This window comes from Cricetulus griseus, chromosome 5 (assembly GCF_003668045.3).
Source record: "Cricetulus griseus strain 17A/GY chromosome 5, alternate assembly CriGri-PICRH-1.0, whole genome shotgun sequence".
NCBI lineage: Eukaryota > Metazoa > Chordata > Mammalia > Rodentia > Cricetidae > Cricetulus > Cricetulus griseus.
Genome location: NC_048598.1, coordinates 61,435,655 through 61,463,280, shown reverse-complemented (window position 1 = coordinate 61,463,280; position 27,626 = coordinate 61,435,655). Strand labels below are relative to the sequence as shown.

The window sequence follows — 27,626 nt, the reverse complement described above, 5'->3', positions numbered from 1 at the left end:
AGCACTGGGGAGGCTGAGGCAGAGGTACGAGGGTCTTTGTGAGTTCAAGGCCTACCTGGTCTGCAGAATGAGTTCCAGGACAGGCTCTGAGGCCACAGAGAAACCCTGTCTCCAAAAACAGAAAACAAACAAACAAAACAAAAACAAAACATGTCTAAGATAGACATCATTTACTAAACTGTATCATCTACCATTTATATTTCTGCTGGGCTGAAGCAGGGCATGTGAATGAGGAACCCTGGGGAGTATGGATGTGTTCACCAGCTGGCTTCAAACAGTGAGGCTACAGTGTGTGCATCAATTCGTGTATGAATCTTTGAGTGGGTCAAAGATAACTGGCAGGCAAACTTGGTGGCAGGAACCTTGTGACTTCTTCAGGGGACAAGACCTGACAATAGCAACCTCTCCTTGCAGCAAGGCCCTAGAGAGACCCTAACACATTTGGCAAAGGCGGTGGACAGTCCACTGCATAATTCTGGACATAACCCCAGGAAAGTATGTGTTATCTGCTCTTTGCTTCCACTCGCTAGCCACACTGCTGACTACGTTTAGTTTTACATTTTCAGTCATGGATAAAATAGCTATTACAAAAGGAAAACTTCCCCCTGATGACGCTTCTGTGAGTGAGCCAGAGGGAATGTTGTTAAAAATACACACACACACACACACACACACACACACACACACACACACACACAAACACACACAGGACCTAATTCAGCCCCTAAAGACTCTAATGTTTCAAGTGTGACAGTAAATTCAGGCTTTTTAAGAACAGGGTGCCTTTCCAAGGAACCCATAATACTAGCCTAAGAGTCACAATAGTTCATGATGTTTAATATTACATATTCCCATAACTGTTCTGGAGAAAATTATTTAACCATAAGAGTCTAGGAGAAATGCAAATAAATAGATGATATCAGGAGCTAATGGGAACAGTCTAGAGACAGGGAGTGAAGTAGAATCATAGAAGCCCACAGTTCTTTCTTAACTGTGCCAATACCCTAAGAAGTTAAGAGAGATTGACATAAAAAAACAAGGGATAAACAGTGCCAACTATTAAGAGTAAGTTTCTAAGTTATGTTGCTTATAGGATAAATGGAAAAACCTGGTATATCAACAGAGAAGATGGAATAGTACAGAAAGTAGAGTGAATTGGCCCAGCGTTGGCTGGTGAGTTGATTATGAGAACCCAGACCCTACCAGATGTAAATATAACCACTAGAGACAAAATTGTCCCTCACTCTGCATGATGCTGTAACAGCAAATGCTGCCAACTGAACACATTGTCCTACCTGTAGGTGTGCCTAGTCAGAAAACTTCCTTTGTCATAGCTGAGTGGTAGTGGCACTCGGGAAGCAGAGGCAGGTGGATTTCTGTGAGTTAGAGGCCATTCTGGTCTACAAAGTGAGTTCCAGGACAGCCAAGGCTACACAGAGAAAACCTGTCTTGAAAACTTGCTTTGTTGCTTGCAACACTGCCTATGCTTCTAACAATAGAGCTATGAATCAAATAGGTAATAGTTACCGGTGGTAAAGTTGGGGGGTGGCAGGAGAATGAGGTAAAGGAACAAACTGGCAATTATTGTAACCATTTTTAGAAACAAATCTGATTGTAAAACTGTTCAAGCAAACCACTGAAATTATATAAATAAAAATTGCTCATGCTGTACCTGGCCACTTGTTTGAAACAGGTGGTCGAAGTTTCTTCGCTGCACCAACTTGACACACCCATCTCAGGTCATCAGATCTATCTGGAGATAGGCTTCCAGCAACTTGGGCCAAGTCATTTTAGAAAGTGCTAGTCCCAGCTCAGCCATCTGCCCAGACATTAGCTGAGCCATGACCCAGGGGGCCTGGGATTTGCACACACAGCTGCCCTGGCCTATAGTGAGATTTCTGGAAAAGTTACCTGGTCTTTGTTTCTTCTTCTATAGCTAGAATTTCGTGACATTTTAGAAGCCAACAAGATTGAAATGTTCTAACATTCTCCCCAAATCCAGGAAGTACAGCTTTGCAAGGTCTTTAGTGTACACTTCTAACCTTATCCAAACAGTCCTAGCAATGAGGTGTGACGTCCTAATTGAATATAGCTATGCCAATTTGTGAGTTTATTGCTACATTTGTGCTACAGGACCAGAATTGAATGGTTACAAAGGAAGTTATATGGTCCAAAAATGTTTATTCTCTAGCTCTTCCCAGCAAAAGCTAGCCAGCTCCTGGTGTAAATGAAAACTGTTACTTCCAGTGCAGTTATGTAGTCTATGATACCAGGTGTACAACCCACTACATTTGTGAGATGTTAATAAAATGATTTAAAAGAATAGCTTTATTTTGGAGAGCTTAATATCAGTAAGCACAAATAGTCATTTTAAAATACTTTATTAAGTCTGGTGGTGGTGGTGCATGCCTTTAATCCCAGCCCTCGGCAGGCGGAAGCAGGCAGATCTCTGTGAGTTCGAAGCCAGCCTGGTCTACTGAGCAAGTGCCGGAACAGCCAACAAAGCTACAAAGAAACCCTGTCCCAAAACAAAACAAAAAACAAACAAACAAAAAAAAACACCCCACAACTTTACTAATTACTCCAAGTAGATGCATAAAACATACCTCCCATTTTCACAGACAAGAATGTAAAAGTGAGAGAAGATACATAATCTGTCCAGTGTGGAGGAAGCATCAACTAGAGCTCAGGGCCCATTTCGGGCTTCCCAGTATTGTTGACTGATGTTTCTTTCCCACCCTCCAATTCCTAAAAATCTAACACAGAGGCTTATATTAATTGTAAATGTTTAGCAGATCGCTCAGGCTTGTTACCAGCTAACTCTTACACTTAAATCAATCCATATTTCTTATCTGTGCTTTGCCATGTGGCTTGGTGTCTTTTCTCAGTATAGCATGCCGATATTACTTCTCTGTCTCCTTGAGACTCTCCTGATTTTTGCCCTTCTTCATGCTAGCATCCTAAATTTGGTCACCCCACCTATATTTTCTGCCTGGCTACCAGCCAATCGGTGTTTTGTTAAATCAGTTTAGAGTGACAAAACTTAGTGTACAAGAGGGTTATTTCACAGCACAGTATACTATGGATGTTCACAGATGCTGGCTGAGATGGTTGTACTTTCACGAATATTATATTGAAAGATCATCTGTGAGACATTAAGCTGTGAAAAGAGCTTAAGGCTCAAGACTATAAGATAGAACAAGAATCTGGACCTTTTGATGATCTGGACCCAATCTTAAGTATCTTAAGTGCTGGGGCTGGGGATGGAGCTCAGTTGGTACCATACTTCCTAGCATTCACAAAGCTGCTAGATTCTGTCCCCAGCACTGTATAAACTGGCCATGGTGGTGCACACCTGCAATCACAGCACCCAGGAGGTTGAGGCAGAAGATCAGAAGTTCAAGGCAGTCCTTGGCTGTGTAATGAGTTGGAAGGCATCCTGACATACTTGAGGCCCTTCCTCCAAAACAAAACATCCTCAAATGTAAAGGATGCAATATTTTATGAGCTTGGATATTTTGGGTTATTTTACCAGTCAGCAGTGCCCTTGGATTTTCCTATTAGATAACATAGATGCCCTTGAGCTTGTAAGTGGGTTTACATCCACACACACCCAACACAAGTCCAAGGTATCAGTAAACAGAAAAAAATGTGTGGAGAAACCTGACTTGTGAACATCCCTCCTTAGCAACACAGGGTTCAGCTGTGCAGCTGTATTGGTTGTTTCCCCTCCTGCTCATGTGACTGGGAGCTGTGACTTGCCCCCAGCATCATAAGAGAGAAGCAGACTGTACATCACTAGCTTGGGGAAAGATCCAAGTTCAAAATAATTTCAAGTGTAGTTTCTGGAACATGGCTGTTGCTTTTGTACCATCATAAAGTCAAAAAAAAAAAAAGAAAAAAAACTCTTTTTGCATGTGAGGATGTGGCTTGGTGGTAGGGTGCTTGCTTGCCCAACATGCATGAGGATGAAGCCTTGAATAGGAGATCACGCCACTTGTAACCCCCAAAGCCATTACAAGCTGAATCTCCATATAACAGAAAATACATCCTCTGTGTGTATGTGTATGCATGTATATATAGACAATAGAAGACAGGTAGATTCAACAAGGTCATTTTTTTTTTTTTTACTTAGAGAAAAAGTAAGAATTCTTTTTTCATTTTAGTTTTTTTTTGTTTTACAAATTAAAAAACCTTTTAATAATATCTGAGAAAGTAATACAAGTTTACTCTATGAAATTTAGGAAATACAGAAAAGAATAAATAAGAAATAAACTGACTTATGACCCTGTCATCTTGAGTACATGGCTATTAACGTAGTCATTTCCTTCCAGAATTTTTTTCTATGCATGTACAGGATTGCATGGAAAAATATAATTGTATTCTCTGTAATTTTAAAACCTGGTTTTAATGCAGTTGACACTTGGGTTTTTATTATTCTTCAAAAGCTTTAGTTAAAAATAAGCACTTGGCTCTTTTTATCAGCTGGATATCTAATTTATTTTTCCTCTTTTTCTCCTGTAAAAGCTTCTCGTGGTGCATAGAAATCTTGCATCTCTGGTCATTTTCTTGGGAGAATTTTTAAGGGTCCAAATGGCTGGGTCCAAGGGTACATGCAATTTTGAAGTTTAACATTTGTTTTTATCAAATTAGAATATGTATATAATTTCCCTACTAATTTAAAGGTAGCATCTCATAATATGGCCAAGGCCCATCTGCCCTCCTGCTTAGATTGCAGGCGTAGCCCCACCATGCCTGGTTGTATGTGGTACTGGGGATTGAACCCAGAGCCTCCCACATGCTGAGCAAGCACTCTGTTGAGCTGTGTTCCCAGCCCAGTCCTTTCATGGTCTTTTTCTTTTCTTCTCTTTCCATTTTCTGAGCTGGTCTTGATTTCTTTGGGGCATGGTATTTTCCCAAATATCTATTAATCTGTGCATGCAGTTTCTTATGTAAGGGTGTGATTAGTGAGGGTTGATAGCTATTGGGCCCTCTCATAGGAAACAGAACACCAAGGACCTAGGTCATTGGTTTTCAACCTTCCTAGTGCTGCAACCCTTTAAAACAATTCCTCATGTTGTGGTGACCCCAACCATAAAATTACTTTCATTGCTACCTCATAACCGTAATTTTGCTACTGTTATGAATCATACTTGTGTTTTCCAGTGGTCTTAGGGGACCCCTATGAAAGAGTCATTCAACCCCCAAAGGGGTCATGACCCACAGGTTGAGAACCACTGTATTAAAAGACAGTAAATTCGAATAATCAAGTAGAAGGCCGATGAGCATGGGGAAGCTGAGAGAATAAACATGTTCCAGCTGACAATCACTTCTGAGTGTCCTTTGTCTCGCTTGTTAGTCCAAGGGCCCTGTCCTTCTCTCATGGCTTTATCAGGTCCCCCTTGTAGTAGTGTCTTGTCTCATTGCTGTGGCAAAACACTTAACTAAAGCAACTTAAGGCAAAAAGGCTGACAGTTGAAGGATACAGTCCATCATGGTAGGAGTAGGAGTGTGAGGCACTTCATACGTGGCTATATACTGAGTTGGAGGCCATCTTGGCTACATGAGATCCTGCCTTGGAAAGAAGGAAAGGGGAGAGGAGGGGAGATGGGAGAGGAGGGGAGGGGAAGGGAAGGGAAAGAAAGAAGAAAAGCATGTACAGCCAGGCCCAGAATTTCCCACCCTTAACTGCTTGCAAAGTGGGCCAACGTCTGAGAATCTGGGCTTGAGAAGGGCTCTTGTCATCTGATAAGAATGGCTGTGACTAAACCATTTGTACAGTCTGTGGTTTCTGTTGAACACTTGCTTTCCTACTTAGAGTCTTGATTGTTGGCACATGCGTGGTGCTTACTTGATTATATCCCTAAAACACCTTAGGCAGGGTCTCTCACAAACTTCCCTGGCAGATACCCTTTGACCTGTGCCATTGTGTTTTGAATATGCTTTTTGCTGCCTCCTAATTCCTAAAGAGAGGTGTGAGGAGGTCTGGCACTTTTTGGTGCTGTTTAGAGATGGGGTGTTTGGGATGTGATTAGGATTATGTGAGGTCATTAAGGTGACCCTCGCCAGAGACCTGCTTTCCTTTTCTCTCTCTCTCTCTCTCTCTCTCTCTCTCTCTCTCTCTCTCTCTCTCTGTGTGTGTGTGTGTGTGTGTGTGTGTCTCTCTCTGTCTCTCTCTCCCTCTCTCTCTGTCTCTGTCTCTCTCTGTCTCTCTCTCTCTGTCTCTCTCTCTCTGTCTCTCCTCTCCCTCTCCTGTGTATGTGGGTGCTTGCATGTATAGAGGCTAGAAGTGGATACTATCTTCCTCGATGGTTTCTTTACCTTGTTTTTGAAGCAGGGTCTCTCTCACTGAACCTGAAGCTCACTGATTCAGCTGGACTGGACAGCCAGTGGGTCCCAGGGATCCACCTGCTTCTGTCTCCCCAGCAGTGGGACTAAAGACACATCCCACCATGCCTGGCTGACTAAGTGTGCTGGCTATCTGAACTCATGCCCTCATGTTTGTGGACAAAGAACTCCACTGACTGAGCCATCTCTCCAGTCTTGAATCTTCTGCTTTAAACGCTTATGACTGAAAACAGTGAGGTGGAGCAGCTCCCACCAGCTCTGTCTTGGCAGTGAATTCTTCGCTGTGTGATCTCAGCACTGATTCTTTCTACCATTTCTGGCCAGAGCTGCCTCTGTTTTCTTTCTCTTGTGAGAGGGGTTAGTCAGAACAAAACCCTGGGGTTTTGTGGCGAGCTGAAGTAGGCAACAGGGAAAGAGTAGCTGCACTTACCTTCAGTACTTTGGGCTGGTGCTTGCCCATCCCCTCCCTCCTGTCCACACTTCCTTCCCATGTCTTCTCCAAATGCAGACTCTAGATGCTGATTCCTGGCTCTAGTCATTTCATACAGTCTGGCTCATGCCAATCTTCGGTTATATAAATTGCTCTTCTGAAATCTCTGCTTCATCTCTCAGTTCTCCATTGACACGTGGCCTTCATGCCTGGCTTTGCAGGAAATGGGTTCTCTCCCTCAGTAAATAAACACTGGCAGGATGGTGTAGGGAACTATGTGATGTGCTGGCTGCCGCTACTGCCACTTCTCCATTGGGTGTGTACTGTCAGAGAAACAAATACTAGAAGACCCAGCTGCTGGAGGAGACCAGTTTCTTCACCATTTACATTTGTGACACAAAGGCAGGCCAAGGAAGACTCCTTCAGACGTTCAAGGACTAGATTGGGTGTGTGGAATCTGGGGATTGCAAGAACTCTCAAGTACTGAGCTCCTACTGGGGAGGTAACAGAGAAGGGAACAGGTAAGGGTGTGCTCATAGCTTAGGCAGGGAGGCTGGCAGTAGACCAGCAGCAAATCAACTTCACATACAGTGTCAAGTAGTAAGTAGTACTCTTGATTTTGAAATAAAATGAGTTTGGGCTAGTGAGATGGTCCAGTGGGTAAAGACGTGCTGCTCCATGACCTCCTTCCTGTCTGTCTCTCCTTGCTTATTGATTGACTCTGTAGAGAACTGGAGTTGAGAAACAAGAGTATAGCTCTAGCATCACTACCTTTTGTTCAGCTCGAAATTCTCTCTTCTGTGTGTGTGTGTGTGTGTGTGTGTGTATGTTTGATACTGTATGTGTATCTGGCACACATGGAAACATGTGCACATGCCTATGGAAGCCAGGTGTCTTCCCTTTTCTTCTCCACCTTAGGTTTTTTTTTTCTTCATTTTTTTTATTGATTCCTTGTGAATTTCATACCAGGGACCCCAATCCCACTCACTTTCCAGTTCTTCCACATCTGCCCTCCACCCTTGTAGATTCCTCCCACAAAAGAAAATAAAAACAAAACAATCAGAAAACCATATAGCTCCTCTATATTTCCTGCCTCTCCATCATATATTCATTTGCCGTAGTGGCCTTGGGAGCTGTGGTGTGTCACGCAGTATACCCCTTTGCCCAAACAGCTTTGCTTGCAAATGTTCTTTGCAGTGAGTTGTGGTCTGGCTAAAGGCCTCTGGTTTCTGGTATACCATCAAACCAGACCCTCAACAAAACTTCTTCCATATATCCTGCTGTTACCTGAGTCACAGAGATCCTATGGCTATGGTTCCACAGGATTGGTCCTTTATTGTTCCAGCAGTTCATAGACAGGGTATGATCTGCGGTGGGCCAGCTCAAAACCCTGAATTTGGACCTGCATGATAACTGACATGGTCAGTCTGGGCCTCCCCACCTCAGGCAAGGATTAGGGCCAGCTTTTCTGCACGCATGGCTAGGAGTGACACCTGCTCTTCCGCATGTAGGGCCAGCTCTCCCAGCAAAGAGGGGGCTAGTTCTCCAAGGGCCATTGAAGGTCCAGGACAGTTACACCTTAGTTTTTGAGACAGAGTTTGTCACTGAACTTGGAGCTGCTGATTCAGCGACTGAGCCCTGGGAATCCATTTGTCTCCACCTCCCTAGTGCTGGTATTGCTGGCATGCACGGCCACACTCAGCTTCTTACATGGGTGCTAGGGATCCAAACCTGTCCTCATGCTTGCACAACAAGAACTTTACCCACTTAGCTATGTCCCAAGCATGCAGAACTGTTTCTCTCTCATTTAGTCACTGTGAGTACTCTCCTCTATCAGAGGAGACCTACAAAGCTCAAAGAGGAAGGCTGTTTGCTTCAAGTAACCCAACCCTTAATCTCAACAACACATTCTTCAGTTCAACAGGCTATACCGGGCAGCAAGAGACCTAAATAAATTTTATTGTCGACTCTCCTACTGAGTAGGGTTGTTAACTTGGAAATAAAACCAGGTTCTGTTTTGAGGGTTGTGAGTGTGTACATGTGGGATACGTGAGTGTGTGGAGGGGTGAGTGGGAGGGTGGGTGAGTGTGTGTGTGTGTGTGTGTGTGTGTGTGTGTGTGTATGTGTGTGTATGTGTGTGTGGGATGAGTGTGTGTGGGGGTAAGTGTGCATGTGTGTGAGGGATGAGTATGTATTGTGTGGGGGTGAAGTGTATGTGAGGGGCGAGTATGTGTGTGTGTATGGGGTGAGTGTGTCTGTATATAAGAGTGCATATATGTGGAGTTCAGAGGTCAACATCAAGTTTCTTCCTCAATTGCTTTGTACTTTATGTCTTGAGACAGGATCTGTCCCTGGGGGGTGTCTAATTTGGATAGATTTACTGGTCATTGAGCCCCAGGGATCCTGCCCCTAGCACTGGGATTGCAAGCATGCTCTTATTATACCCTACTTTTTTTTTTTTACATGAATTCTAGGAAATTAAACTCAACTCTGGTAAGCATTTTACCAGCTGAGTCTTCCTCCTAGTCTCTGTGTATGTTTGTTTCTTTGTTCTTTGTTTTTGTTTTGGGGTTTTTGTTTGGTTTTGGTTGTTGTTTGGCTTAGTTTTCTTTTTCTGCTTTTTCTTTTTTTTTTTTTTTTTGTAGTAGGGATGTCTCTCTCTAAGGTATTCCAATCTGATCTGCTATGACTTTAATAGAATTCAGGGTTAGTCTCACTGCTACTCCCATAGTTCAGGTTCTTAGACATCACCATCTTCTTTTGCTCCCCATTAATGAAGATCTAAGTCTATACATATTGGCTTGGGACACAGCTGGAGTGCCATCTCCACGAGGACTATGTTTCCTACAAAGCTCTTCTAGCCAGAGACAGAGCTGTAGACTTTCTCTGACCTCCACGAAGTCATTATCAAAGCCAGTTAGATGCCTTCTGCTCTTGCAGCCTTTGAAACTTCCTGTGCTTGAGTCAGACACCAGAACTGAAAAAATAGACAGGTGCCTGGGTAGCCACTCTTCATGTTGAAACCTCTAAATGGCTGTCAGATGAAGGAGGTACAGGGCCTCCCCAGATGTGTGCCTGGCTTGGGATGTTATCAATTGCTGTCAATGTAAAAACAGCAACCAGGCAGACATGCCTCCAAGTGAGTGCAGATCCTTAAGAGACCTTCACCCATGAAAGGGAGAGCCTGTTGTCGTTTCACTAGAATCATTGAGGTACCAATGTGTATTCTTGCCTCTCTCACTTGTTTTCATAACATGTATATCGTAAGAGTTATCATTCACTGAGTGGAAAAATAGGAAAATTGAAATGCCCCAAGGATCCATTAAATTGCAATTGGATGAGTTATCAGTGGGCACTTGGTTTCCAGCACTGGGCTGGTCACTTGTGCTGAGATTCTGGTGTAAGGAGGGGAAGAAGCCTGCATGCATTAGTAGTTAGCATCTCCCTTCTGTGGGTGCTGTCTGCTCTGTTTTCTGGTATTGGCTGATAGCTAATGCATTCACTGTCCTTTTGCAGACCCTCATCCGGGAAGATAGCTATATTCATTTTCAGGGTGTGTGTGTGTGTGTGTGTGTGTGTGTGTGTGTACAATCTCAAGCATCATTTTTAGGAATACCATCTACCTCCTTTGAGACAGGAGCTCACCTATTAGGCTCGCCTGACAAGCAGGTGAGCTTTGAGCATACCACTGGCTCTGCTGCCCCAGATCTGGGATTGCAAGCACAGGCATTACACCTGGGATTTTCATGTTGGCTCTAGGGATCAAACTCAGATCTTTATGCTATTGTGGCAAGCACTTCACCAGCTGAGCCATCTCCTTGGTCCCAGAGTTTTCATCCCACCCCTATTTTACAAGTCTTAGTTTAAAATCTTAACTTAGGAATTTTATTTGCCTAAGAACTTTCTAAGTCTAAATATTCAGTGAATGATATGTGTGTTCTGAGACAAAGTTACACACACATACAACTGAATTAGTTATTTTTCTCCTTGCTGTGACTAACTTACTTGACAAACAGCAACTTAAGGATGGAAGAGCTTATTTTGCTCTCAGTTTGAGGATGCAGTCCATCATGGCAGGGGAGACATGGTATCATAAGAAGGGGACAGCTGATCACATGGCACCCGAATTCAGGAAGCAGAGAGAGAGATGAATGCCTGATGTTGAGCTCACTTTCTCCTTTTTATTCAGTTCAACACCCCAACTCCATAGGATGGTGCTGCCCACACTTGGAGTGGGTCTTCCCTGTCAGTTAAACCTCTGTGGAAACGCCCTCATAGATACAACCAGAGTTATATCTCCATGGCAATCCTAAATCATGCCAGACTAACAACTGAGGATTAACCACCACAATGACCTAAGGTAACCCTTGTCTGAGCTGTGTGCCACTGCTGGTCAAGTCCTCTTGTGGGAATTTAGGCTGAGGGCTGTGGTTTTATAAGAGGCAGGTCCAAGGAATATAATTTTGGATGCCCCAGATGTTCACTGACATTTGGGGGTTGTTTATTAGTTCATGGATATTGGAAAGGAACAGGGAAATAGCCAGAAATATCTAACATCTCTGGTTAAAGTTCCCATTAGTTGACTATTGCTGGATTATGCTGGAAGTGTCTGCTATAGTTGGCAGTGGAGTTGGGAGTGCAGTGGTTTAACCAGCTTCCTGGCTTTCTCAACTCAAGGCAGGAGAAGCAAGATGTTTTGGAGTCTTGATGTAGTAATTTCTAAGCAGTAGAGATAGGAAATAAGTTATAATTGGAAAACTGTCTTGATGGTGTTGACAATACTTCCCTGTCATCAGCTCTCCTCTTAATTCTTGCTTGTCTCTGTTGTAATGTTAATAGATAGTTTTATTACCTCTCTACTAAGTTCCATTCCATCTTGATTTATTATCTAGACTTTCCCAGAGGATTGTAAGAGCAACAGTACTGGCTGGCTCCTGGCTTGTCGCCTCTGTTCTTGGCATGAGCCAACTAGAAAAAGGACTGTTGAGAGTTTCCGTTGAAACATCGACAGTTCTGTTTAGGCAGCCCCAGATACCCAACAAGAGTTGTTTCAGGAAGCTTGGGTTATGCCAAGTTCGACTCTCGGTTTTGGTTCAGCTGCTTAATCTTGGCCCAACAATTGCTCCCCTGTCTTAATGTTAATTTTGCTTCAGGGTGGGATGGATGGCTTACATAGTTTCACAACATAGTTTCCAAGTTCTAAAGTCTTTGATGAGTTCCTAGTGGGAACCAAAAACAACTACAGCTTTTATGTGGGAGGTGGAAAGGAGAGGTGAGATTCTTCAGATAGCAGAGAGTTTTATCCACTAACATTTGACTGCCCCATGCCTATCTGTTGGTTCTGATCTGAATTTTGAGTCTTGTAAGAGGAATCCTGTGATGCTGGCCACTGAGGCTGAGAGGTAAGGTAGAGAGGAGAGGGTGGGGCCAGACAAAAATCGTTACATTTCACAGAGCTCCGGAGCCTCTCAGTTGCTGTTGTCTGTATGGCTGTGTTTCAGAGAACTGAGGATGGCCTCCGATACTTAAAGGGGGACCCAGAATTTAGGAAGCCACCTAAATCTATGTAACAAGCTGAGATATATAGCAACCAGGAGACAAATTCTGGGATGTGTGGCACTAAATAAACACTAAATATCAAATACTTGGTTTGGCATTGAGGGAGTGGCTGCCTGGCTCACTTGGTTAGTTTCGTGTGTGTTTCCTGTTCTTAATATCTTTGGCTTCCATTTTTATTGATGGAAGTTAAATACTCATCTTCCCTCCCACCGCCATGGCCTAAGACTAAAGCTTAAGGTTTTGTTTCTCCCTCTTTCTCTGTTTCTCCTGTGTTCCTCCATTTCATTCCATGAAGTTCATTTTTTTTTTAATCACCTGAAAGGAAGAAAAATCACTTTCTCCATTTGTATAGAGTACATGAGACAGGGGAAATTAAGTTATATGACAGACCTTACTCTGTAGATGTTATCTATTTAATTTTACCCTCTCTGTCTTATGTCATTTTTCTTTGCTTTACTTTCTATTTTAGACTTGATATTTGATTAGAATGAGAAAAAAAAATAGTATTTCCATAGTAAGATCTGTTGAACCCAGATAAGAAAAGTTAAATGATAATTATGATTGTAAGCTTCATAAGAGATATCGTTCTTTCTGTAGTTCTAGTGTTTGGAGGCAGAACTTTCAGTGTGGTGGAAAGAATAGCCCAGAAAATCCTCAGAGAAAAATAAAAATTAAGGGACCAGCAAAATGGCTCAGCAGATAAAGGCACTTGCTACCAAACCTGATAACCTGGATTTAACCCCTGGTACCCACATGATAAATAGAGAGAACCAGTTCTCACAACTTGTCCTGACGTACACACACATACACACACACACACACACACACACACACACACACACACACACACGTATAAATAAATAGTAAAATATTTTTTAAAAAAAAATAAAATAAAAGTATTAAAATATCAGAAGAAATAAATAAACTGGACAGAATTCTCAAATGCAACCATTTTAGAGCTTTGGCAGTTGACTAAAGACACCTGCCAAATTGAGAAGTAATGGCTCAAGACAAACTCATAAATTTGTATAAGAGCCTTTTTGTCTAGAGTTGCTAACATTCTCCAAACCTGGCCTAGGAAGCTGGGCAAGGCATGCTGGGAACACCGGCAGCTTCACTGATAAATGGAGTTGACCTGATTTGGAACAGAGCACAGAAACTCCCACCTCCAGCATCATAGTTGGTGACAGTGGTGACCCTGGCCACCACCTAGACTGATGCTCTCTGGTTTAAGACAAGCAATAATTTAGAGGATGAGCCAGGGTTTAGTGTGGAGACCTGGCAAGTGAATTAGTAATAAGGAATTTAAATAAGCTGTCCATAACTCGGGCATATACGGATCTGAGAGGGCCCAAGCTGACCACTCAGACTTAACCTTGTACTGTTTGCAAACACTGCAAGCAAAACAAGAGAAACCAGCAGAAAATAAAAAGCGAAATAGAATCAAATACTGCAGCATATGGAAGACCCCCCCATGTGAGATCTGGGTGATATTTACATAAATATATAATGTTTGCCCCTCATCCTTCTTGGTTCTTCAAATTTTATTCAAGTTGTATATTTACTGACTCCATTCCTCTCCAAAAATTTCCATTTCAGCTGGGTGGTTGTGGCACACACCTTTAATCCCAGTACTAATCTCAGCACTCAGGAGGCAGAGGCAAGAGGACCTCTATGAGTTTAAGGCCAGCCTGATCTACAGAGTGAGTTCCAGGATAACCAGGGCTACACTAAGAAATCCCGTCTTGAAAAACGAAACAACAACAACACATAATAATAATAATAATAATAATAATAATAATAATAATAATAATAATAATTTTACAAAATTAAAAAAATCCCATTTCAAAGATAGTTTTCTTTAATGCCTTCATGGATGTCCAGAGGTATCCTGAGGCATGATTGTTTAGTAAACACCCCTGTCACTTCCTGTGTTAGTTCCTTAACTTGTTGACCTGACAAAAGCAACTTTAAAAAGTAGGATTTATTTCAACTCACAATTTAAGCAGGGATGCAGTCCATCACGGCGGAGAAGTCATGGCAGCAGGAGTGTGAGTCAGAGAGATGAACGTCGGTGCTCAACTCACTTTGTCCTTTTTCTTTCTTTCTTTCTTTCTTTCTTTCTTTCTTTCTTTTTTTTTTTTTTTTTTGAAGTTTAAAAAATTTGGTTGGAGCTGGGCGGTGGTGGTACACACCTTTAGTCCCAGCACTCGGGAGGCAGAGGCAGGTGGATCTCTATGAGATCGAGACCAGCCTGGTCTACAAGAGCTAGTTCCAGGACAGCCTCCAAAGCCACAGAGAAACCCTGTCTCGAAAAACAAACAAAAAACAAAACAAAACAAAACAAACAAACAAACAAAAAATGGGATGGGCAGTGGTGGTGCAGACCTTTAATCCCAACACTCAGGAGGCAGAGATAGGGAGATCTCTGTGAGTTCAAGGCCAGCCTGGTCTATAGAGCAAGTTCCAGGACAGCCAGGGCTGCACAAAGAAACCATATCTTGAAACAAAACAAAACCTTTTTTTTTTCTTTTGGTTTTTCAAGTCAGGGTTTCTCTGTGTAGCCCTGTCTTAGAACTCACTCTTAGACCAGGCTACCCTGAAACTCAAAAGATCCACCTGCCTCTGCCTCCCAAGTGCTGAGAATAAAGACATGTGCTGCACCATGCCCATCTCACTTTCTCCTTTTCATTTAGTCCAGGACCCCAGCCCATGGGATCATGCTTCTTCCCACCTCAGTTAACCAAACGTGATCATGCCCTCACAGGCATGGGTAGAGATTTCTCTCCTCAGAGAATCTTGAGCCTGTCAAATCTACAATACTAACTCAAATCTACAATACTAACTTAATACTCTTCCTTAAAACACACAGAAACCTTCCTTCTTGTTTACACATTCCTGCTTGCCTTTCCCATGGCCTTGCCTTGGCCACACATCTCTCCGCTCATCTTACTCAATTAGTGCCTCATGATGTGGAAGCCATTGGTGACTCCCCTTTCACTGGCACATCTGTCACAGAGGTTCAAGTTCAGTTCACTTCTGTCTTCTAATGATCAGACCCGAAGTGAAGATGGAATGAATTCCTGATATTTTTTGGCTATTGGGTATAACTTTTGCAAGAAGCAGCTGTACTCTGTTGACTTGGTTTACTAGTTGGATGTATCACTTACTTTCCTCACTGATGTGGCCCATTATCTGACAAAAACAACATAAGGGAGGAAGCGTTTATTTGGGTACATAGTTTGAAGGTACAGTCCTTCATGGCCGAAAAGCCGTGGTGGTAGGAGCGTGAGGCAGCTGCTCACATGGCATCACAGTCAGAAAGAGAGATATGGATGCTGGTGCTCAGCCTGCTTTGTCCACTTTATTTACTCCAGCACCTAAGCCCATCGGATGATGCTACCCACAGTTAAGGTAGGGTCTTCCATTCTCTGCCAAACCAACCTCAGAGACATGCCCAAGGTGATCGTAGGTGATTCCAGATCCTGTCAAGTAGACATCGGTATGAACCATCACGCTGGAAAAATTTAAATTCCTGATGATTTCTCACAACTCCCTCATTTAGACCATCTTATCCGTCAGGGCTAATTTTGGAGATCCATGTGTGAGGCAGAAAGCCAGGTACTGCAAGTCAGCTGACAAACGGGATTGCACATTGTCAAGTGGCTGGCTGATGTCTGTCAAAGTCTTACAGACAGGAGTGGGAGAGAAATCACAGCCTTTCTTCCTCTAAGTGTTTGGGGGCGAATTATTTCCTGGTGCCAGTGACTCTGTTCCCATGCTGTTTCCTTTTGGAGCAAAGGTTATTATTGAAATGGCTCTGTGCTTGGGCCCAGCACTGTAAGCACTCAGTGATCTAGTCCACTCCTACCTGAGCCACCTCAGTGCTGCCACTGACAGAAAAACACTTCACAGGCAGGTTCCGCTTGACACCAAGGTGCTCCCTTCCAGTGGAAATCGGAACTTGAACTCTGAGCTCCACAAGCCCATGGCAGCACATAGAAAACTGGCTACAAAGGGGTTAATAAATGGTGATTAGAAAAGAAAGTAACATCCTCTCATCTGATTTCTTCAGTCAAACAAAAAGCATCCTTTTTTTAAAGCCACTTAATTAAATCTTCTGTGTGAGCAGAATTCTGTAAAGTATACAGTTTGGTGAGCTTTGTTAAGTGTATCCACACATCTCAGCAGCGTCACAGGCAAGGTAAAGAACACATCCATCACCCCAATGGTCTTTCATGCCTCTTTCTGTTTCATGCCTCTGTCACTGTCCCCTGTAAATAGTTGTCACTCTGATGTCTATCACTGTACATTAATTTTGCCTGCTCTTGGCTTCATAAAAAACAAGATTTTAGAGTAAGAACATGTGGATGGAAGAGCTTCATTATGCCCAGCAGAAGGTTTCTCAGATATATCTGCCGTATTGTGTGTATTAATTGTTCATTCTTTGGGGTTTTAATCAGAAAGTAATATTCAGTTGTCTGAGCATAACACAATTGATTTATCAATTTTCCTGGTATTGAGTGTGTGAGTGGTTTCCACTTGGAGGTGGGTGTCTTATGAATTATCCTGACATAAACACATGAGCCTGTCACATTTTCTAAGTAGTGAGGTAGATTCTTCTGCCTCTCGTTTTTCTTGTATAGCTCTGGGATTTGTAGGGCTATCCTTCCATCCTTCCCACTGCTAATTTTTTTCTTTCCTTTTCTCAGTTATTCTCACTAGCAGGAATTATATACACTCTCCATCTTTTCTAAGAACTAACTTTGGCTTTTAAACTTTCCTCTGTTTGTATTAGACAAGATTAACTCAGAAAGCAGAACCGCTGGGAGAGTGTGTACATCAAGGGGTTTGTTAAAGGGATTTGGCTTCACACAGGTGTGGAAGCTGCTTTAATGGTGTCTGCAAGGGCTGTTGTCTTTGTGTCTGGTGACAGGCTTGACACCCACAGGAAGGAAAGACAAATTGGAGCTGGAGGAGAAGATGAGTGTGCTGGCAGCTGAAGAGATGGTTCAGTCAGGAAGATGCTTGTTAAACAAGCATGAGGATCCGAGTTCAAACCCCAGAACACATGTAAAAGAGCTGAGTGGAGACAGCTCATTGGCCTGCTTCAGGTTCTAGGCCCAACGAAAGATCCTTTCTCAAAAAATAAAATGCACCGTGCCCACACTCCCCCCCCAAGGCCCAGGGAACATTATAGAAGACGAAGAAAGGATGAGGAAGAGGAGGGGTGCCATGAAATGTGACCATCCAGATATGGCATGGCAATAGAAGCCATGGCAGCTGTGGATACTACACTACACTGTGCCCTCCAACTCTCTGTCATGGGTAAAGGAGGTGCCCATGAAGCCGCCCTTCCTGTGGAGACACTGATGGTTCCAGGAGACTATGCCATTTCTTTAATGGTGTAGCCATTGGGGACCAGTTGGGAAAAGAGGCTCAAGGGGAAAGGAAGTGTGACAAAAGAGAGTAAAGGGAGTCAAATGTGATCACAATGCATTGTCTATGAAACTGTCAAAAACAAAGCAAAAAAACTATTGGAGAGCAGTTGGTGAAGACACCTGATGACAAACCCTGGCTTCCCACACAGGCACATACTGTTTTGGTTTTGTTTTCTTTCTTTGGTTTTGAGGTGTGAATGGTCTGCAGACATGCAGGGACTGGGGGGGGGGGGCGTAACACTCACATCGAGTCATTACTAGCTCTATCACTAAATTCAGTAGTAGGATCCATGGGCTTTCAAGGACTGACTGTGAGATCTGCTGGCCTAGCCTCCTTGCAGCTCTTGAACTCTGTCATTATAGTGTAAATTAGCTGTAGAAATATGGCTGAATGGCATAGCTAGAAACAAAGCTTTAAATATAAATGTAGGCATTCCACAGATTTGGATGAGGATTGTTTCCCAGCCCCTGTTGTGCATATCACAATATGCTTTCTCAATACTTGTATGATAGTTTGCATTGTCAACTTGACATAACCCAAAAGTGGCTGAGAAGAGAATTGCAGCGATGTGTTAATCTAGATCAGGTTAGCCCATGGGCATGTCTGCGGGGGGTGGGAGTTTGTTAATAGATGTAGGAAGCTATAAGCCCTAAGTGTATGTGGGGTGTGTCCTGCACTATGTAGGACAAGGGTTAAGTAAGCAGTGAGCAGGCCTTAGGATGTATTGATTTCTCTCCATTGTTCTTGACTGTAGATACAATGTTGGTAGCTGCTTGAGCTCATACCCCAGCTTCCCTGAAATGATGACCTATATGTAACCTGGAATGAATAGCCAAATAAGCCCTTTCTTCCCTGTGTTACTGTTGGTCAGGCAAGTTATCAAAGGAACAGAAATGAAACTAGGACATAAAATCTGCCTAGAGTTAATACAGCACCCGCCCTGATCCATGGTTTTGCTTTGGATTGGGTTCAGTTACCTGGGTTAACTGTGGTCCAGAAATGTTAGTGGAAAATTCCAGAAATAATCGGCAGCTTTCCAGTTGTGTGAGTAAGTGGAAAAATTTCGGAAATAATTAGTTATTTTTAAGCTCCATGCAGTGTGATGAGCACTCATGCTCTCCTTGCTAGAAGGGAGTCACCCTGTTTCACCGCCATGTATGCCGCCTGGCAGCTAGTCACTTAGCAATCACCTCAGCTCAATGTTGTGTTCGAGTAGCCCTTATTTTACTTACTAATGGCCCAAAGCTCGAGAGTTAAAACACTGCAGTTCCGGTATGGCTAAGAGATGCTGTCAAGCACTTCCTTTGAGTAAAAAACCATAAGCTCTTGACTTAAACAAAGAAAGAACATGTGTGTTAAGGTTTTAAAGATCTACATTAAGAACAAATCCTCAGAGAGTTGGAGAGATGACTCAGGGTTTAAGAGCACTTCAGACTTTTGCAGAGGACCCAGTTTGCTCCCAGTACCTTTGTCAGGCTGCTCACAGTCACCTGGAACTGCAGCTCCGAAGACCCGGTAGCTTTTCTGGCCCCCATGGGCACTGCACTCACAGGCACAAACACCCACATAACACACACAATTGAAAATAAAAATGTCATCTTTCTGGTGTTGTCTTTTGAGACAGGATCTCACCATGTAGGCTTGGCTAGCCTGGAGCTTTCTATGACTAGCCTCACTCTTAGAGAGATGGGCTTTGCTCGGCCTCCCCTGTGCTGGGATTAAAGGCATGCATTGCCACACCTGGCTAAAATCTTTTTTTTATTAAAGAAGAACAAATCCTCTATTATGTCTTCTATATAATAACTTTGGCTAGAGTATATTGTTATAATTGAATTTTATCATTAACTATTATTAATTTTGCTGTGCCTAGTTTATAAATGACACATTGTCATATACATGTAGAGGAGAAGACACAGTATATGCAGACATTGGTTTCATGCAAACACCAGGGTCCTTGAGAGATATCCTATAAAGATAAAAGGGCTATGATATTACAAGCTCATGTTTAATTCATGTTGATCAGCCAACCTTTCTAGTATTGTACATACCTCTAGAAATCTCTTAAACCTTATTGTACCTTATTATGATATTTGTATTAGGTAGAAACCTGATAAAAGAAGTGAAGGAGAAGCTGGACCTGGTAGCTGGTGGGATATACCTTTAATCCTAGCATTTGAGAGACAGAGAAAGGCAGGTGGTTGTGAGTTCAAAGTCAGCCTGGTCTATATAGTGAGACTCAAGACAGCCAGAGTTACAAGAGAGAACTTGTCTCAAAGAGAAGCAACTCACACACACACACACAAACGCCAAACCAAGCAAGCAAAAAAAAACCTTAGTTTTCTACTTGAACATATATTAATGTTTTCTCCTGTGTGTCAGTGGGTGCACATGTATGTGTGTGCCTGTGGAAGGCAGAAGTCAGTGTCAGGTGTCTTGCTATTCCACTTCTGGGATTTATTTATTTATTTATTTATTCATTCATTCATTCATCCATTCATTCAGTGACATTTTCCTGGATCTCTCCTATTTAACTAGACTGACAGACTAGCAAACTCGAGGGAGCCCCCTGTCTTTGCTTCTTGAAGCATACATTGCCACTTCACTCAGCTTTTTGTATGTACAAGGAAAAAACAAAGCAAGCAAGCAAACAAACAAAAACCCCACAGGTTCTTGCCCTTGACAGCCAGCAGTCTGTCCACAGCATGCATACAGCCCTGTACTAGCTTTTCTGACTTTACCCATTTCCTTGTAGGCTCACGGTGTTGTCTGATTGCTTTTCCTTTCCAACCCCCAAGGATTTCTTTTTATATCTTGCTGTACAGGTCTGCAAATGGCGAAATTTCTCATTTGTTTTTCTAAAAGTGGCATTGTTTATTTATTTGTTTATCTTTGGCTGGCATTTTTCAAGGACGTAGTAGAACATTCAGAGCTAACAGTTAAGTTTTCTCTCAATACTTACTTCAAGGTGGTGGGAACTTGAAGCAGCTGGCTCTGCCCACAGCCAAGAGCAGAGAGGATGGTGTACAGGCCTGTTTACTGTTGCATTCACTTTCTCTACACAGTCCAGGGTCCATCCCTTGAAACTGCTGCTCACATTCAAGCTGGCCAGGTCTTCTACCTCAATTAACCCAAATGTGAAAAAAATTCCTCACCAAGTACCCATGGGCCAACCTGATGTAGACAGTCAGCCATTGAGACTCTCTTCTCGTGTGATTTTTTTTTTTTTAAGAATGAGGTGTTTAACTTAATTTTTATGCACCTATTTATTTTCCAGTCCTGGCCATAGCCCCCCTTCCCATCCTCCCTTCCCAGCCCTTTCCCCTATTCCTCAACCTCCCAGTCCCCTCCTCTTCCATCTTCATCCAGGAAAAGGCTGGTTTCCTATGAATATCAATAAATTATGTCTAATCAAGTTGTAGTAAGACTAAGCACCTCCCCATATATTAAGGCTAGGCAAAGCAACCCAGTTCAACAAGGAGAGTCCCAAAAGCCAGTAAAAGAGTCAGAGACAGCCCCTGTTCCCACCGTTAGGAGTCCTATAAGACTGTAACATATATGCAGAGGGCCTAGGTCAGTCTCATGCAGGCTCCCTAGTTGTCGATTCAGTCTCTGTGAGCCCCTATGCTCCCAGGTTAATTGATTGCTTGAGCCTTCCTGTGGTGTCCTTGACCCCTCTGTCTCCTACATTCCTTTCTTCTCCTCCTCCTCCTCCTCCTCCTCCTCCTCCTCCTCCTCCTCCTCCTCTACAGGATTCCTGAATTCTACCTATCAATTATTGCATGATGCCTCTCTGGTGACAATTGGGCCAGCCACCAATCTGTTCACAGGTGATGGCCAGTTCAGGCTACTTATCCACTACTGCTAGGAGTCTAACCTGGGGTTAGACTTCTGGGAGATTCCCCTGGGCCAGGCTTCCTACTGACCCTGAAATGCTGCCCCTACCCCAGCAGTCTCCCTCATCACTCTCCCCATTCATGCCCCCCCACACCTAATCGCTAGTGTTCCTACCTGCCCTCTGTCCACTCATGAAATTGCTTCTATTTCTCCTTCCCCAGGAGATCTGCGTGTTTCCCATTAACTCTCTTTGTTACTTAGTCTCTCTGGGTCTGTGAATTGTAGCATAGTTATTCTTTATTTTATAGCTAATATCCATTTATGAGTGAGTACATACCATGTTTATCTTTCTGGGTCTGGGTTACCTCACTCAGGATGGTGTTTTGCTAGTTCCATCCATTTGCCTTCAAATTTCCTTATTGTATCAAGTTGACAAAGCTAACCATAAGACCATTGTCTCTCTTGACGTCCATTATCTATCTCCTCCTACATGTCACTGGGCTCTGCTCATATTTCCTTTGACCTTTACTGTTCATTTCCATTGTTTTCTAATTCACTGAGCTTTTCTGCAGTTGATCTAGTTTACTATTACTTTTAGTCTGTGAATTTCTCATTTCAGATAGTCTATTTTACATCTCTGAAATTCTCGAGCGTGTGTGTGTGTGTGTGTTTGTGTGTGTGTGTGTGTGTGTGTGTGTGTGTGTGTGTGTGTGTTTCTTCTAAGTATTCACTTCTCTGCTAAGAATTCATCATAGCTGCTTTAAATTTCTTGTCAGGTCTTTGGCATTCATGTTATCTTATGATGATTTTGATTTTTTTAACGTGTATTTATTTTGTGAAGAAAAATGTGTGTGCTGTGGCACAAATGTGGAAATCAGAGGACAATTTGCTAGAGCCAGTTTTCTCCTTTTGCCTTGTGGTCCTAGGGATCAAACTTAGATCATTAGGATTGGCCTTAAGTATATTTCCCTACTGATCCATGTTTCTGGCTTTTGCTGTTCTTTATCTTTTCTTTTTTTTTTTTGTGGGAGGGGCTGGGTTATCTTCTTATGTAGCTTTGGCTGCCATGGAACTCACCTGGTAGATCATGTTAGAATTTGCAGAGATCCACTTGCCTCTGCCTTACCTTCTGAATACTGAAGGAGACTAAAAGTGGGCCCAGCCTTAACTGCTTTTCTTAGGTTGATTCACATTTTTCAATGAAGGCTTGAGACAAGGGAATTTATGTTTCACATAGCTTAAGGACATTGCCAATCTTCTCCCTTAGTTTCTAACTCCGTATTATTTTCTTTTCTTCCCCAATTTGTAAGAAATACAAATACACACATGTGTAGAGTAAATCTTTCTACCTTTTTATTTAGCAAAAGCCAAGCCCTGAACATCTTCGACAGTTTGATAAGAGGAGGCAGAAGGGTATGAACTGTTTTTATTCAGGCCTGTTCTAGAAGAAAAATTGAACAAATGTTATTTGTGGGGCTGAAAAAATGTAGGGGTGCAGACTTCAGGGACCACCACTGGTCCACGAGGACAGCTACAGGCAGCTTCACTTCCTCCAGGAAACTGCCTGTGAGGATTACAGGGCTCTGAAAGGCTCTTGCCTTTTCTTGTGTATCACAAAAGGAGTGTAGTCATAAAAATCACCTACAGTGCAACCTGAGAATGCCATCTAGTGTTTGCCAGTATCACCTTGCATTTTAATATTTTCCACCGACTTCCTGGTTTCATAGTCTCATTGGAATTGACAGCAGAGAATGCCTCAATCTGTCAGTTTATATCTTATTTTTTAAATATTATGTAGAGAAGCTGTTTTTCTGGGGATATATATAAGTATATATATGAATATATGAATATAAGTGTAACTTTTTTAAAAAATGTTTTTGAAATATAAAGCTAGCATTCTCCCAATTTATAACAGTGACTGCCTTGCCCATTTATTGTAGGATATTTCATGTTCTTTCTGTTGTTACTTAAAATACTGAAGAACATTTTGTTGCAGGGGGAAAAATGGTATAAGGAACTAGGTATATGCTTACAGAAAGTGTCATTTACATAGAGATAAGTGATGCAGATTTATGAGGAAGGACCTGGCTTTTCCTCATCACATTACAGATTCCGTTTTCCCTCCCAGCTCCAGAGCTGTGAGGATTTATTCACACAAGTTTGTGCTGTAACCCTGTTGTATTCATTTACAAATACCCAAGCTTCTCTGGTTGCACAAATCTAAAGTATTGTAATCTGAGTCCCTTACCTTCCACCCACAGGCACTGTGAGTGGGCTCTGGGGAGTGAACTCAGGTCCTCATGACTGTGTGGGTGGCAAGACAGTCACAATGAACATCCATTCTGTAGGGAGACTATAATGCAGCCATCGAGTAAATGATGGGGTGATACCTCTATGCTGTGTTTCATGTTGAGCATCCCAGGGACTACTGCCATGGTTACCTTGATGTTGAGTGAGATCATGTGTGATTACAGATCTCCGTACCTGGCCCAGGAAGGGTGGCTGAGTCCTTAGAAAATTTTGCAACAATTCTTGAGTGAGGAAAGAGGCTCTTGAGGATTTTGTGCATAGGCCACGCTTGTGGTTTGAATGGGAATCGTCACTCATAATCTGTGTTTCAGTAGTTAATCATGTGATTTACTGGCTGGTGGCTCTGAACTCTGGTCCTCACTCTTGTGCAACAATTGCTTTACATGCTGAGCCATCTCTCCAGCCTGCTGGTGGGCAATGTGTTTCCATGTAATTTTTTGTTTGTTTCCATAGTATTTTCACACAGGCAATACTGTAGCTTTAGGTTCTTACTTAACAAGTCCAGGAGACCAGGGAAGGTGCCTGTCCAAGCAGAATAATACTTTTGTCAATTTACTCCTCCACATTCACTGCTCACATTTCCCATGCAGAACAAGAATGAGGTGATTATAGTGGTGTGCCTATGAATACCTAGACACAGCTGGGTGGAAATAATCTTGACCTAAAAGGAAAATCTGGGCTGGAGAGATGGCTCAGTGAACAAAACACTTACCACACAGTCATGAGGACCTGAGTTCACTCCCCAGAGCCCATGTTAAGCTGGGCACAATAGTGCATGTCTATAATGCCTGTGTTCCTACAGCAAGACTGGGGGTGGAGACACGAGAATCCCCAGAAGCTCAGGGAACAGCTAGTCTGGCAATATGCAGCAGCAAATAAGAGATCCTGTCTTAAACAACCTGAGGTTGTCCTCTGACTTCCACATGGCATGTTTGGCATGTACACGTTCACACTGACACACAGACTCACACTCAAACACATGCATATACCCGAAAGGAAAATCCCTATGGGGTAGATTCATGGCTTAATGAGTTTGGGTTTTGTTTCTTCATTGACCTGAGCATCTTTTTCATCTCTCCGGGCTCCAGTTTTATGAATCAGGAAAAAGAAGAGGGTCAACAAATATGATTTTAAGAAGTCTCCTGAAAAACAAAATGCAATGCTGAGGATGCCTTGAGCTCTTTAAACTAAACCCATAAAAACAATGAAAATACAAAAACATGCTTTTCAAAGTGCCGTAAAGGTTGATGGCATGTTATGAAGAAGAATGCAACCTGAGAGAATTGTGTTAGGAGAATTAGGCTGGTCTCACAAATATGCCATGCTTTCTCACATTTGTGGTTCTAGATCTCATCTGGATACAGGAAGTCCTAAGTGTATGTGTATACATATAAGATATGAAAGAAATAAAACTGTCTTCAACAAAGTGGAAAATAGGAGAAGTAGGCAAGAAAAGTGGGGGGTGATGGAGCATGAGGGGGGTGTATACAGCATACAATGTATGCATGAATGAGAGCTTAAATGAATTATAAAGATAAAACTATTTCTAAATAAAACTCTAATTTGGGAACATTTATGATTTTGGATATTCTCTAAGGAATGCACCGCCTAATGCCGAGTCTGTGCACACATGAAGTCTGAAGCCGAGTTTCCCAAGCATTTCAAACAGGGGACACTCAACCTAGGTGTACCCTGTGAGGCTGCAAGTAGATCTTGTGGGAGGGAGCCTTGGCTTCTCCAGTCCATTGGGTAGTAGGGAGCTTCCTGTGACCTTAAGATCTTCTGCCTAAAATATGTGGTGTGCTAACTGGTGCTTTTCAACTTAACACAAACCTCAGCATATCTGGAAAGAGGGAATTGAGAAAAGCCTCCATAAGATTGGCTTGTTGGGAAGCCTATGGGGTGTTGTCTTAACTAATGATGGATGCGGGCAGTGCCAACCCTGGGAAGGTGGTCCTGAGCTGTATAAGAAAGAAGGCGGAGCAAATCATGAGGGGCAAGCCAGTAAGCAGTGTTGACTCGTGGTTCTGTTTCAGCTTCTTCCTTCAGATTCCTGCCCTGCTTGAGTTCCTGCCTTGGCTTCCCTTAACTGATGGGCTGTGAGCCAAATAAACCCTTTTTTCTCCAAGTTGCCTTTGATCAGGATGTTTTATCACAGCAGCAGAAAAGTTACTAAAACATCTGTCTAGGTCTTAGTTGTAGAAATTCACTTTTCTCATGATGTGAAGAAGGCCTAGACAAAGACTTGCCAAGCAGAGAATGAGTTGCATGAGGACATTGCTAATGGGAGATGGTTTTCCCCTGTGGCCGATTCCCTCTGATTCATTACTACTGGTTCTTAAAGCCAAGCTGGCAATGAAGGTGTTGGCAAGAGCTGCATTCCCAGGCCAAATATAGAGATTCCTGGCTTCTGGCTGATGCCAAGCACTGGGACAGGGATGGAACTCATGTGGGTATATTCTGCAGGGGCCATCTGATAAGGTGGCCGTGTGCTCCTATCAGGTATACAAGGAGAAACACTACCTTGTTGTACACCCAAAGCAGTTGCTGGAGACCCTGTATCTTTTGAGAGGAAGTGTGTGTGAGGTGCCAGGGGCAAAGTGTCGCCTTGCCTCCTGAAGATGCTTATCCTTACTGTTGGCAACAGAGTTAGACAGGGAGATTTGGCTCTGGTTACCAATGGGAGGACAGATGGCCACAGTTCCTATGTTTGGATTAGTTCTAGAAGCCCATTTTTGTCCGATTTTCCCATTACCCCTTTAAAACAGTGATGGGAAGATAACCAGGTACCTTTAACCAATCGACTACCATTCAGTTCTAAATAAAAAGTCAAGGTCATTGGGTTCGTAAAAGGAACCTTTGCAGAGTCTGGAGAGATGATGACCATGGTGAAATGCTTACAATGATCTCTTTAATCCCCACTGTGATAGGAAGCCACATATCCCAGCACTGGGGAAGTGGAGGCAGGAAGGACCCGGGGACTTGTGGCCAGCTAGCTTAGCCTACGTGGTGAGTTCCACATCATTGAGAGACCATATCTCAAAACAATAAGACAAAAACTGCAGAACATTACATTCCTGAGGAATGCCACGTGAGATTGTCTGCTGGCCTCACATGCATGAACACGTGTGCCCCCGTGAACATGAACACAGGCAGACACGGGGGCTGAGGGAGGAGAAAGAGAGGATGGAGCTCATAGATGCTGACATACCTTTCTTTTTCAAAACTATTAAGATCCCAGGAACCTTCTTGTTGATGGCATGCCCCTGTGCCCCAGCAACAGCATCCTGCTATGGCAGCAGTCATGTCTGGAGCTGAAGGGCTTGCTCCATGGATCAGAGCCTTGCCTCTGCACAGACTTCTCTATCTCAGCTTCTCTCTCAGGCTGTGCAGACTGTGATATTGGGCATCTGTACCATGAATCTCATGGTTTCCTTTGTTTCTTATTCTTTACAGATATCATTAATGGAGTTCAAGAAAAATGTGTATTGCCTCCTATGGATGGCTACCCCCACTGCGAGGGGAAAATCAAGGTAAGACAGAAGCTACACCTATTCATCCCATCACCCTCCAACTCTTTCCCTTTCCAAAGGGAAAGAGTTGAGTCTTGAAGCAGATCCTTCCCAGGTGTTTCCATACTGCTGGTGGATGGCCCTTTTCTGCTCTGACCCTGCCATGGAGTGGGTCAGCAGAGGCTCACCCT

At 43.0% G+C, this 27,626-nt stretch overlaps 1 protein-coding gene across 4 annotated transcripts in view; it reads left to right on the top strand.

Annotated features, from left to right (window-relative positions):
* The window catches only part of Mgat5 (alpha-1,6-mannosylglycoprotein 6-beta-N-acetylglucosaminyltransferase), a 292,133-nt gene that overhangs the window by 135,293 nt on the left and 129,214 nt on the right, over nucleotides 1–27,626 (top strand). For all 4 annotated transcript variants that reach the window (XM_027417769.2, XM_027417768.2, XM_027417771.2 and 1 more), the window contains one exon: nucleotides 27,380–27,456. In XM_027417769.2, coding sequence (XP_027273570.1) covers nucleotides 27,380–27,456 — 77 coding nt within the window. The remainder of the gene's footprint in view (nucleotides 1–27,379; nucleotides 27,457–27,626) is intronic.